The sequence below is a fragment of the Dysidea avara genome, chromosome 2 (assembly GCF_963678975.1).
Source record: "Dysidea avara chromosome 2, odDysAvar1.4, whole genome shotgun sequence".
NCBI lineage: Eukaryota > Metazoa > Porifera > Demospongiae > Dictyoceratida > Dysideidae > Dysidea > Dysidea avara.
The window spans coordinates 13,396,713-13,411,008 of record NC_089273.1 but is presented as its reverse complement, the minus strand read 5'-3'; the positions used below and the strand labels follow the sequence as shown (position 1 = coordinate 13,411,008).

Here is a 14,296-nt window from a genome sequence, read left to right as displayed (position 1 = left end):
CTTTTTTCGAGTCCGAAATTTCATTTTTTGCGATGCTGCGGCAAGAAATTGCCTCAGAAAATGCAGCCACTGATGGTTTTAGTTTAAAGTACAGTTAGTAAGAAAGGTTGAGAGTGCGTATTATAGCTTTAAAAGACATTTCCTTGAAGATATAGCAAAAAATCTCGTAATTTGTAAGCATATTCGCCGATTTGCTCGACAAGATGTTAATGAAAAATAATGCCAATCTGGCATTTTCTAAGTGGTATCTAGCCTGGCATTTGTATGTGGTTTGGTAGTTGATTCTCGGAGGTCGAAATTTCATGTTGCGGACCCTATATTAGAGTATCTCGCATTTGCTTCACGTAGTTGCCTTTCGAATCATAACTCAGTGATTTGTAATCTGATTCTTCTGTACTACTGCAAGGACTTTCTGTGATGATTATTCCAGCTACATACTGATTTTCAGCTCGTTGCTCTAAGTGGTTTGCCTGGTAGACACGAAAACTAATAGTTTTTTATTTATAAAAATCAATCGCGTATTTTGACACAGGTCGGGTTTTGTGTCATATCTCCATGGTCTTTATCCCGATTCCTTTCAAACCACAAAAGGCACTCCTACGATGGTTACTCCATCTACATATCAATTTTCAACTGATTCCTCAAAGGAGTTTACCCTGACAGACCTTTGACCTTATTTTACGCAAATAATCGGTCATAACTCCGTGAATGTTTATCGGATTCCTACCAAAGTTTGTACGGAGATCCGCCTTAATGAGCCCTTTAAATGTGCCAAATTTCAGCCCAATCTGAGTACGCATTCCTGTTTTATGGCGACTTTGCAAAGTGTGCGAAATGAAGAAGATGAAGAAGAAGAAAACGAAGAAATTAAAACGAACTTTTGTTCGCTCGTATCTCGGAAATGGTTTGAGCGATTTTCTTCAAATTTGGTATGTAGACTCCCCTAACTGGGCGGCACATTTCTAGCAAATTTGATTCCAATCCGATTAGGGATCACAGAGTTACATAGGTGTGAAAATTGCGTTTTATTTCTTCCTGTTAATATACTCACGGTGTGGCACGCCGACTTCTTGGGCCGCACGACACACTACCGTGTGTCTTGATATATATTTAAATTTTGTAGCAACTTTTTGGAAGTATTTTAGGTTGCACTGAAGGTGCATTTTGGCTTCTTTATACAGTACCTAACCAATACTGCCAAAGTGCCATGAAGATATTGTGAGGCTAGTTTTAGAGTGATATTTTTGGCCAGAAAAGCCCAAACCTTCATGATTCCTAATATGTGACTGGATTTTGGAAAAATGATCCAAATCGCACATTAGAAGTTTCGAGATAAACGGTTTTAAAGAATTCAAGCCAGCATAACTCTCCAAGGATAGCAGGCACGTGTATGACATTTACGCAAAAGATGCATCAATTTATTACCTTTCAGGCCATTACCAGTACTTGTAGCTGCTTGTAGAGTTTCCCGCCAAATAAGATAGAAAATCTGAGCAGTTGGACGAGCAAAGTGGTATCATGAGTGGTCATAAAGGATGGAGGGTGGAGAGTGGGGGTGGTGGGGTGGGCAAGGGTTAGACCTCAAAATGGAGCCGGACCACAGTTAGAGTCCAGAGATGAGATTACAGGGCTGTGCTGGCTCCTTAGTGGCTGATATGTAGTAAAATCCACAGAAAAAACATCTGGTCAACATTATCGGGCTGTCCACCAGTAAACCACTGATTCTTGCCAAGCCAGGTCCTTCACAAGGCTTAAAACCACCACTCGAGCTCTACACACCACCCTGAAAAGATGTCTGTTGAAACCAGTCTCGAGTAGTTTGAGTGGTACTGAGTGTTAAAACTACTAGTACAATAGTGTAGCTATCCACTGGAGGTGTTAGTTTGATTTTGCCTGATGTGTGATTTGGATTGATTTTGTAAAACCTGGTCACATATACAGACAGTGCTACTTACTATACTGTATGATACACTACCCCCTGTATAATATTTCGTGAATTTATAGTATACCTCTATGTATTTGGTACTTATTTCACTCAGTTCCTTGTAATGTTTAGTTCTTTGCTATCACCAAAATTATTGAAAGTCAGAGAATTCCATAGAGTGTGCAGTATTTTCCACACTGTACTGTATGGTATATGCATGTACACTACCTTATTCTTTGAAAACAACCCCACCAAGGCAGCATGGTTGATCACATGCATTACTTGTACTAGCTGAGCTAATCCTACAGTAGTTGTAATTGTTATCTCCATATATAACATACATAATATCGTATAAGTTCACCAGATGAACACACTGACACACTGAAGAAGACAGCTATAATGTATACATATGGTACCACTCAAATGCAATGTCATCTAGTGAGAGTGCAAGCAATTAACAAACTTGCTAATTAAATAGCGTGGCACCCGTTTTGCTTGCAAGTATTCATCCCAACCAAAACAGAATGAATACTCGCAACAAAAATGGGTGCCACACCCTTTAATAAGTGAGTTTTTAATCGCTCAAGATGACATTGTATTTGAGCGGTACCATACAAAATAATCCTTAAAATTCCATGTAGGTATGCTTTTATGAAAAACACAAGGGTCTTGAAATTACTTTAGCACTCTTTATCAGCATTGATCTCTTGACATGCTTTAAATAACTAACAAACTACGTAACTAACTTTAAAATAACTAACTAACTAATTTTAACTAACTAACACTGCTTGAAGTTTCTTAGTTTACTAGAGTGGTACGTATCAGCGTTGAAACCGGGTCGGGTCATCCGGGTCACATTTTCTCCGGGTCATCCGGGTCTGACCCGGATTGGATCACGTGAGAAACGAAATTGTTCGTTTGACGACGTGGAAACTTATAAACGCTATCACGTAGCTCTTTCGTGAGCCACGCCCACTTATCGCATTACCAACATACGCTCAGCCACGCTCATTTGTTAGTAAGTGTAGTATGTAGCACGAAATTGAGGGTATCTATGGTGAGGGGTAGCTATTGTCAGTAGGTGAAGACCTTTTTTTTTTTTTTTTGGTCTTCAACCTACAGCTAGCCTAAGTTGCAATATTTACTCAACACGAATCGAACGCTCAAAATGTAAAATGTAGACTCGTTCGCTCGCTCGAGACTAGCCGAAACACGTCTCGGCTTTAATTAATCCGGGTCACATCCGGGTCTGACCCGGATTGCTATCCGGGTCAGTGGGTCATCCGGGTCAGCAGTAGTGACCCGGTTTCAACGTTGGTACGTATATCCCCAGTATATGGAACAGTTAATTGTTAGGAATTTTAGTAGCTTTTCAGTAAACCTGCATTCACTGATGTTTACTGAGAGTTTAAAACTTAGTAAAACAATTATGTTCCATATACTTAAAGTTATTGACATTTTACTATCAGTATAACTGGGCACAACTACAGTAAAGCAGCTTAACAAATTAGTAAACTAAGAACCTTCAAGCAGTGTAACTAACTAACTTTAAATAACTAACATATGTGTTATAGATATGATAGCAGTAAATTAGCATTCTCTGTTTCAATGTCTCAAGTCTTTCCTTACAATCAAAGTTATTAATGCACTGCAATGTTCCATGCTCTTGTCCTACAGTATTAGGTGACAATCTGTACTTGTGTGTGTGTTTGTGTGTAGCTACATATATTATGTGACCGGATTTGCAAAAAGGTTCCTTTTCCACACATTTTACATACCAGCAAAACAAAATGATGTAACACTTGACTCCTTATACTGATTAAATTGCTTTTAGTATCTAAATGCAGCCAGATACTGTAGCTACACTTAAGGAAAATTTCACGCAATTATTATATTATGATGGAAAATCAAAGTCCAAAAAATGGGTCAAATTTTGTGTGTGAAAAAGGTACCTTTTCACAAATCCGGTCACATATAATAAGTTTTCTCGTGACATCACTGCATACAGTGTTTATGAAGCCATCAGGGGCAGAGGAAATATGTTTATGTTATGTTTATTTAGGGGGGAGGGGGAGGAGGGCTCAGGTATAACTAGGCTTATTCAGGAAATGATATGTATTAGTAGTGGGTAAAGCACACTAGCATGCAAAGCATGCCAATCTAAGGGGTCTGGGGATACTCCCTTCCAAGGAAATTTTGAAATTAGGTCCTCTAAGATTAAACCTGAGTGTGATTTTACAGTTTATCAGAATACTATTAATATTAGCTTGACTCTTGTATTACGGTTACTGCCTATTAGGGTATCTTGATCTTGAGGCATTTCCAGTGGACCCATGTAAGGCACGTTCCTCTCCCGTTTTGTTCTGTGTTGACTTCAGTGAATTCTCTCCCTAAAGAGCACCAAAACCTGGAGAAAACCTCATTTTCAATGCTGTTATATTCCAACATTCGTGGTTTGCATCAGGCAAGTGGAGAACTTTGTAGAGTCTGTATGGAATTTCAACCCTCCATATTTGTTTATCTGAAACTCACCTTAATGATGACACACCTGGTGGCTTTTGTCCTTCCTGTTATAATGTGGTGGCTAGACGAGACAGATCTAAACATGGCAGTGGTATACTTATTTTAATACAGGATCTTATTGTTTGAGGAGATTGCCACAACTGTGATATTGATTGCTGAGAAGCAGAATTGGTCACTATTGTTAGCCATTCCTCACTGATTGTTTGTTGTTATCATCAACCATCTCCTGTGGATGTAACCTTGCTTACTACTCCAGATCATCTCTTGCATAAGTATCTTTCAGTGTCGCTGATTATTTGTGGCAATTTTAATCTCCATGAATCTACCGGGTTACTTTCTAGCCACACATCAAGTGCTGGTACAGCAACATCGGATATTTGTGAATCCAGAGGTTTACATCAATTAATCAACTTTACAACTCGGTTTAATGTAATTTTAGACCTAGTATTTACAGAGTGTCCTGGTTCAACTCAACTACTTCTAAATTTGAATACCTCAGATCATGTTGCCATTGTAGTGATCTTATCAAGTCTTACTAATGTTATTACCCCTGCTAATCATTAGGTTTATCACTGGTATCATACCCCATGGGGTCATGTGATGGTGGAAAGTTGGCGAATATATAAATTGAATAAGAGATGGGACTAAATAGCCCCCTGAGGAACTTCAGCAGTAATGGGGTATAAATCAGATGACTCCAGAGGTGCTACTACCCAGATAAAATAATTCGATTTATATGGTTCAAACTGATTTACCTTTTCTCGAAAACCAATACTCCGTAGGTGAGCCAGCATCCCCCTCCACCAAACAAAATCAAATGCCCCCATATTATCTTAAGCTACTAGTCTCACCAGTTCATTGATTAACCCTTTAAGGACCGCTGCCGTAATATTACGTCCAAAGTAGGTATTGCTCGAAAGACCAGCGCCGTAATAATACGTCCAAGATTATTGGCAGTAAACAAAGAGGTATAACTCCGCAACAAATGAAGCTATTAGATCGAAACAGGGACCATTGTATTCGCCATTCATAGGCAATTCTTTTGATATATAAGGCCAACTTATCACGCAAATCTAAGCCTGTGTAAAATTCCTAACAAAGTACAAACATTTAATATTTACACAACAATAAAACTAACCTAGTAGAAATCGCTCCATAACTTTGGCTGTGTTTATCGTATTAACTTCAAATAAAGCTCAGAGTGCTCACTATTTAGAGGCGAATAATTTGATATACAAGATCACGTGATGCGGTTTTAAAAAAACTAAAATGGCGGACTGTTTTTATTGATTGTGTCACAAAGAAATCGATCGCGTGTAGGTGTTTGAAACTCACCTTAGTGCTTTTAAGACATTCATTTGGTTCTACACTTTGGTAAGTTAGATAATGTTGTTCATTATTGTCAGGCGAGTCTTTTAGTATAATTTGTTATACAATTGAGCACTTGTAGGGGCTTTGTCAATGCTATAAACTTATTATATTTAAAAAAAACACTAAATGCGCAATAATCATAAAACGTGTGGGCTTTCAGGGTAGACTATGCATACAATTTTTGGTCCTTAAAGGGTTAATAACTGTAGTAATAGAAGAGGCAAGTAATAAACTAGAATATGTGGTACTACAGCCCTTCATAAATCCAAACTGCTCCTTTGGAATATGAGGATCAATATGTCATCTCAGTTGAGATACCAACAACTTTTCAGAAACATGTGAGGGAGTAAGCAAAACTGCAACAGGCTTTTAACATGTTGGATCAGATCTTGAACCTTTCTTAACTATAGGAGTAACATGGCTGATTTTCCAGAAAGCCAAGAAATCAACAAATCATATGGAATAATGTGGTCAAGGGGCCGTACAAGGACTGACAATAGGATTTTAGAATCTTGGTACTTACCCTGTCATCTCCCACAGATTTAGTAACATCCAAGATTACAACACAGATTTAACTTGTGAATTATTAATTCAAAATTGATGGAATATTAAATGATAACAATCTTCTTAAGTTGAAGGGTCACCTAATGGGGAGGAGCAAGACAGTTTAGAGGGGTAACTGATTACATTGCAAACTTGCTTACTTCCCACGCAATTCCCAAATTTCTTATGAAGACTAGTCTGATATATCTAGGCTGCTTCAAGGTGAATAGAGGTGGCTTGAAGTCATAGTGAATTATCATTCTTCCAAAATTACATTTTCTTTTACCATGCTGTCTCACAATCACAATTCCATTATGGGATTGGTCTAGACAACTTAGGCACACAGAATGGATTAAATCTCTGTGTAGCCGACTCTATAACATTAGTAATAAAATAAACTGCTGCGTTCACTGATTTTGGGATCTAAAAATGAAATGAGCTAAAATAATGATGTAATCTCTAGTTAAACGTTCTTTGATTTTGGGATATGCAAATGGCCATACTTTGTTAACGATTATTCCAGATAAATCTGACCATCTTACAGCTGTGTTTCAGCTAAACAATGATTTGGAGGTGATCTCTGAGTTTGGTAATATTTGGCAAATCAGATTGCTCCTACTAGAATATTTTCATTATTGATTTCATTAAAACATGATCTTTTACCAAACTCACATCCTCCGTTGATTATGGATGATATTATCATTCCTGAAATTAGTTCATCGAAAGTCTTAGAGTTTAGATTTGATTATTTACTTGGGAACCTCAAATATCTAATGTACTGGACTGTGCTAAACAAAGGACAGGCCAACTTTATCATTGCTATTCCTTATTGATGTGTGTATCATATTCAAATCTTGGAATATTAGAATTTGGCAATACTCTCTGTCCAGGAATTAATAATACTTATTTATGTTGAGTTGTGATGATGTGCAGTCCCTCATCAAATGGGCATGCTTATTTGTTTTTCAACCACTCTCTCAATGTTGAAATGCCACTATTATGGGATTAGTTTGCTGTGTATTAGCTGGAGAGGGTCGTGGGAACATACAGACTTACTATCCACAGTTGTATGATAATCCAACTCGCTGCTGATCTCAGCATCTTCAGGGACCCAGCTGAACATTTATTCTTTATTAACCCTAGGACATTAGATAGATTCAAGCTCAGTTGGCTAGCTACATCTGCTGATATTTTGGACTTCCAGCTGACATGATTTTACATGGAGAAGCTTCAGGCTGGTGCATTGTTTTAAAAACATACAGTGTTTATAAGTACTTGACATTCTTTATAATGTATTAATGTTGTGAGGTTTATTACAGTAAAGAAAATTAGACTCTCAAAATTGAATCTGAGAGTGATTTCAGTAGTCACCACTAGTATTAAATTTGTTTATTTTTGTATTAGGATGACTGCTCTATTAGGGTATATCAATCATGCGATGCCTACTATGGAATCCAGTTGATTCACTGGAATTCCAGTATTTGGTGAAGTACAATCAGCACAACTGTCCAATGACACCTAGAAATAAATTTAGATGGCTAAGCGTCTCAAAAATCTCTTTAACAGGGGCTACAGCCACCCTACCCCTTTTCTGTTACCCATGGAAGCCATACATATCTGCTATGGCAAAGTCAGACAGGAAGTGATTATTACAGTTTTGCTGAGTAAGTATTTCATAGGGGGCAAACTTAGGTAATTTAGGCTGCTTAGTCATTTCATGGCTAACTGACCACCTCCTTTAATTAAAATAATATTTTATTTCTAAAATATATAGCTACAACATGCAGTCTAGGCACGTTCCAGAGGAGCCACGCAGCCAGGATCTGTGATCTTCTCTGCATTCAACCTCTACTTAATCATTGACTTCTCGCCATCAAGGGGGTTTTATTAAATGCTATCCCACTAGGGACCTGTGAGAAGGCTATAAAGCCTGTGAATACAGGGAGTCTGAAACATGTAACTAAAATCCCTGACCCAGTGGTGATTGCCTATATTTTTCCAAAATCCTAAAAGAACACACACCTAAACACCATCTTAGGAAGCTCCCCAAACCACAAAAGAAGCCTTAGAAGTTAATTTGGAAGAAGCATGGATCCTCAGAAAATATGAAGTAACCAATATAAGTATATTTTTAAATAACTGAAATATCCCATTTTGTTCATCTTCCTTATTATTACTAGTGTAAAACCAACTTTTTTAGAATTAAAACATGGGAATAGACATCTCTGAAAAAAGTAAAAAACAAGAGTCAAACAAGCCAGCATGTAAAATACACAGAGATCTCTATTTGGACTCAACGGAAATAGTAGAAACTAAGGTAAAAACAGTAGTTCTCCGTAATCAGGGACAGATAAGTACTGAGAACGTTTCTGTATAAATATTTATTTGAGTCCAAAGAGAGATCTTTGTGTGTTTAACATGCTGGCTTGTTTGACTCTTGTTTTTACTTTTTTCAGTGATTTCTATTCCCGGACATGGCGAAGCATAGAGTGTGCTGTGACACGTCTGATTCATTCTGATGATTCTTTGCTGCAATTCTATGTAGTACAAGGTTACAGAGTCGATTTCAACCATATGCGCTTAAAAAACAGGGGTGTAGCACAAGTATACCATATTATGTGCTTAACAGGCAATATGTGCTTAATAACCATGTGTGCCTAGTCCACTGGTAGCTGCACAAGTATACTACTATGCATGTGAATATCATAGATAAATCAGAAGCCATACTATTGCAGACCACAGCATGCTATACTCTGCCATAGTTGGATATGTCAAAGCTGTATAGTACAAAGTATATTCAATAGTACAAAGTATATTCAATAGTTAGGAAGCAATACACTGCTAATATTAGCTGACTACTTAACAACTATTGTACATGATGATTAACTTGATATACATGTTTAGTACTGTGTAATATCAAACACCACCATGCAGCACCTCTTATATCAAGACAAACGGTAGTGTGTCGTGCGGCCCAAGAAGCCGGCGCGCAACACCACGATATTGACAGGAAGAAAGAAAACGCAATTTTCGCACCTCCGTAGCTCTGTGCTGCCTTGATGAAACAAGACGATTTTTGTTGTGGACACTCCCTCCAACTTCAGTACTCCACATTCCAAATTTGAGCGAAATCGCTTAAGGCCTTCCCGAGATATGCGACTTCAAAAATTGGCTTAGTTTCTTCGTTTTTTTCTTCTTATTTTTCTTCCTCTTGTCGCACACTTACAAAAACTGTTATAAAACGCGAACGCCATATCCGATGTCCTAGAAATGTGGCAGACAGAAGGGGGGTATAAAGGCGCATCTCGGTACCAACTTTGGCTGGAATACCATAAACAGGCAAAGAGTTATGAGCGATTATTCACGAAACATAACACCAATATGTTGTCACGCCTACAGGGTAAACCGCATATGGGAAGAAGCTGAAAATCGGTGGGTGAATAGGTTAACTATTGAACCTCAAACCTTTTGTGGTTTGAAAGAAATCGAGCTAAAAACCAGGAAGATACAACGAAAAAACCAACAGTGTGTAACAATTATGCAACCGAGATTAGCTAATAAAACACGACTACTTGCCACGCCTACCAGATAAACCGCTTCGGGTAATGCTTTGAAATTCGCTGTACAGATGGAGTAATCATCGGGAATTAGTAAAACGCGGAATACGGAATAACGGAATTGCGGAATAACGAAATAAGCAAAACTAATCTTTTGCAGATTGTACAAATAGTTACATGCTCTATAGCAATCATACTTTATTTACACCTTGCAACAGCTCTGCATGGCACGCTACAGCGATGGATAGCTAAACAGCAGCTGGGCGAGCATTAAATGGGACGAGTGAGCACACAACCAATCACCCTAGAACAATCTACCTTTGCTAAACTTACTTATCTATACTCCTTAGTTGATATAGCTACAAAACTCCAAGATCTAGTTCTATTCTTAGGTTAAACTAGCTGCCCTTCATGTGCATACGACCGAATTTATTAGAGTCACACTAGAGTTCAGTAGGGAAGTCCAGTGGTTGTGTGTCTTTAAATGGATTTCAAAACTCTTCAGGTTGAATCAAGAGTGTAGGTAAGTGAAGTTAGCGAAGGTAGATCGTTCTAGGGTGATTGGTTGTGTGCCCGTCCCATTTAATGCTCGCCTGCTGCTGTTCTATCCATCGCCGTGGTGCGCCATGTAGAGCTGTTACAAGGTAAATAAAGTATTACTATAGAGCATATAACTATTTGTACAATCTGCAAAAGATACGTTTTGCTTATTTCGTTATTCCGTTATTCTGTATTCCGCATTTTACTAATTCCCGTAATCATCTTAGATAGGCTCTTCAATGGTGTAGAAGAATCAGACTTAAAGCCACGGAGTTATAACACGAAATCCAACTTGGTGCAGCAAGTGCGAGATCGAGATACTCTAATAGAGCAGTCAACCTAATAGAGCAGTCACCCTGAACAGAATTCAAGAGATCAGTTAGAAACAAGTAACCTGTATAGGGATCAGCTACAAACAAATCTCCCTGTAGCTACAAACAATTCACCCTGTAGAGAGAACAACTAGAAGAAGTTACCTTGTAGGGAGTTCAACTATGGAAAGAGATAGTTCAGCTAGAAGAAATCACCTTGTAGAGTTCAGCTACAAAGAAACCACCATGTAGAGAGTTCAGCTACAAACAAATCGCCCTATAGAGAGATCAGCTAGAAGAAGTTACCTTGTAGTTCAGCTACAAAGAAACCATTCTGTAAAGAGCTCAGCTGCAAACAAATCACCTATACAGAATTCAGCTACAAACAAATCACCCTGTAGAGAGATCAGCTAGAAGAAATTACAGTTCAGCTACAAACAAATCATTCTGTAGAGAGATCAGCTAGAAGAAGTTACCTTGTAGATAGTTCAGCTACAACCAATTCACCCTGTACAGAGCTCAGTTAGAAGAGGTTTCCTTGTTGAGAGTTCAGCTACAAACAAATCACCCTTTAGAGAGATCAGCTAGAAGGAGTTACCTTGTAGATCGTTCAGCTACAAACAATTCACCCTGTAGAGAGATCAGCTAGAAGAAGTTACCTTGTAAAGTGTTCAGTTACAAAGAAATCACCATAGAAAGTTCTGTAATAAGTATATGTATTACATATATAAAATGTACATTTACTGATAAAATCAGAAATATTTAAAGTAGCTATTCAACATTTGTTTCATCTTTTTCCTGTGGTAAAGAAAAAAAGATAGGTTAGAAAACCTCAAAGCCAGCCATAGGCCAGCTTTGGGGTATACAAATATAAAAAGAAGTGAAATCTAATCCAAAACAGCCAAGCTGTAAAAAAAAAGAGTGTAGTCCTCAGAAAGGCTATGGTGAAAAAAGATGTGAAATCCAAGGTGGCGGCCAAGAAATGGCTGTGATGGTAGGTAAATGGTAAAAATTTTAATAGCGACAATTTAGGTGAATTTTGTGCCAAGACCAAGCGGCACAAAAATTCACCTGAATTGTTGTTATGAAAATTTTAACCATTAACCTACCATCATAGCCATTTCTTGGCTACCACCTTGGATTTCACATCTTTTTTCACCATAGCCTTTCTGAGGACCACACTCTTTTTTTTACAGCTTGGCTGTTTTGGATTAGATATTATTATCATGTTAGCTATCCATAAAATTAATGGATTAATAAAAAAGTAAACACTCTGTAATAATGATAGCTGTAGCTACCTGTCTTCTATTTCCGTTTCCATGACTGTATGAAACAAACTATTTACTGGTGTTCAAATCACTGGTATACTGTGGTGGGCACAACTAATGCCCTCCTAGCAGAAATTCCTTACCGTGATTTATAAGCGCATGAGCTTAACAAGCATAGTAAATTTCACAAATAATTTCTCATAAAATTATAAGCACATGCACCTAATAACCAGAATCTACAGTATGTGATCACAAGTCAGGTATGCAATGGTACACAACAACATAGTTGCTCTGGTACAAACTTATGTACTGTACATGGATAAATATAGGTAATGATATAAGGTTTCCAAATGAACGTGTTAACATAAATAGATCGGTTACTTATTAGCACATATTGACACGTTGATTACCCTTGCAGAGACTCAGAAGATCAATGGTAAAGTGAACCTACAAGAAGCAAATTTGCTTGAGAACGGGTGTTATCATTGTGGAAAGGTGTTATCAAACCTGAAACTTTTTGGCCACTTGTATCTATAGGAATGCTGGTGCGATTTAGGTGAAATTTGGTATGTGGACTCCCCTACCTGTCTAGCAACTCAACGGTAAAATTGGTTTCAATTGGTTAGGGGATCACGTAGCTACATACATATGTATGAAAATCGCATTTTCTTTCTTCCTGCCAGTTTATCCACATTGTTGACTACCAGTTTCTTGGGCCGCATGACACACTATACCACGTATGTTGATAGTAACTGTAACATTATTGTAACACCCACCAACTTCCTTTGATCCCCCACAAAGATCACATGTTATTGCACATTATTGCAACTACAGGGTAAATTGTCCATTATTGATGATATAGAGGATACTACAATTCATCTCTGTGACATGGATAACTCTACTAGTATGTGTTTACTGTATAATATGTGTGTTTGAAGGTGCATTTGTAATTAAATTGTAACTAGAAATTTTATTATATGTTTTCAGAGACAATTAAATTCATTGCTGGACCTATCATCATCATCAGGCCAAACATTTTTTTTATTTGACAATTAGAGCATTTGCACACTCAAACTACATATAAACATTCATTCATTCATAAACATTCATTCTGTTCATTCCTATGGTATGTTGATTGTTTTCTACCTTCTAGCATCCAAAGGGCACTTTATGTTAGCAGGAGCTTATGAGCCGCTGAAAGCTGCACCTTCAGCAGCTCATAAGCTCCTGATGTTAGCAATCAGCTTGACCACATTTAAGTAGGGTTCGTCCTTACAGATAAAACTAAATTAAGACCTGACGAGCATGCTATACCCTGACAAATGTCCTATGACTGGCTGTTACATACATGCAATGGCCTCTGCATTTCTTATGCGTATGTATTACTATAATGCATGTACATTATACATCATCACTACATGATTTCTTCAGCCTCCACAGATCTTATGTACAATGGATCACTTGTTGGTAAAGACAACACAAATAGTGACCATACAGTGGTAACTAAACCAGAATGTTTATACGGACCACAAGTGATTGATGTGATTATGAGAAAACCTGGTAAGATAACAATAATAATTGACCTATTATAATAATTATTATATTTAACAGAGTTTTCATTTCTGATCAGATACTACAACTTGTTGTATCAGAGTTTAATTCCTAACTGTAAACTGACCGTCAAAACTCTAAAACAACATTTAGAAATTCCTAGTGATGTGGAGAGTTTTGTTGTCAATGGAGAAAGCTCAAGAATCAGATGTCAGAGGATTATTAATCTTCTACTAGTTCATTTAGACGCTACAAGAGATTATAAACATTTTTGTTACTTGTTTAGCATGATATCAGTAATGACTGATCTTCCTGATAAACTGAGGACAGGTACAGATTTATAGTACCCAATCATATCATTGTCTTACATACTGTACATCAAGACACACAGTAGTGTGTTGTGCAGCCAAGAAAGCTGGCACACCATACTGTAAGTATATTTACAGGAAGAAACAAAATGTGATTTTCAAACATATGTAGCTCCATGCTTCCTTCTCAAATTGGAATCATTTTTATACTGCAAATGCCCTCCACTGTCAGCACTCCACATAACAAATTTGAACAAGATTGCCGAACACAACTGTGAAATATGAGCCTTCAAAATTTGTTTTTCTTTCTTCGTTTAGGGGGCTGGGGAGGACTTAGATTATTCTTTTCACACACTTTACAAAAATGATTATAAAATGCAAATGTGTAGCTCAATTTTCT

The 14,296-nt window shown here is 37.5% G+C and overlaps 1 protein-coding gene across 1 annotated transcript in view; it reads left to right on the top strand.

Annotated features, from left to right (window-relative positions):
* Window positions 1-14,296, top strand: part of LOC136246658 (uncharacterized) — a 70,308-nt gene that overhangs the window by 13,848 nt on the left and 42,164 nt on the right. Inside the window, exons 3-5 of the mRNA XM_066038193.1 lie at window positions 12,872-12,941; window positions 13,469-13,597; window positions 13,649-13,918. Coding sequence (XP_065894265.1) covers window positions 12,926-12,941; window positions 13,469-13,597; window positions 13,649-13,918 — 415 coding nt within the window. The 5' untranslated portion in view covers window positions 12,872-12,925. The remainder of the gene's footprint in view (window positions 1-12,871; window positions 12,942-13,468; window positions 13,598-13,648; window positions 13,919-14,296) is intronic.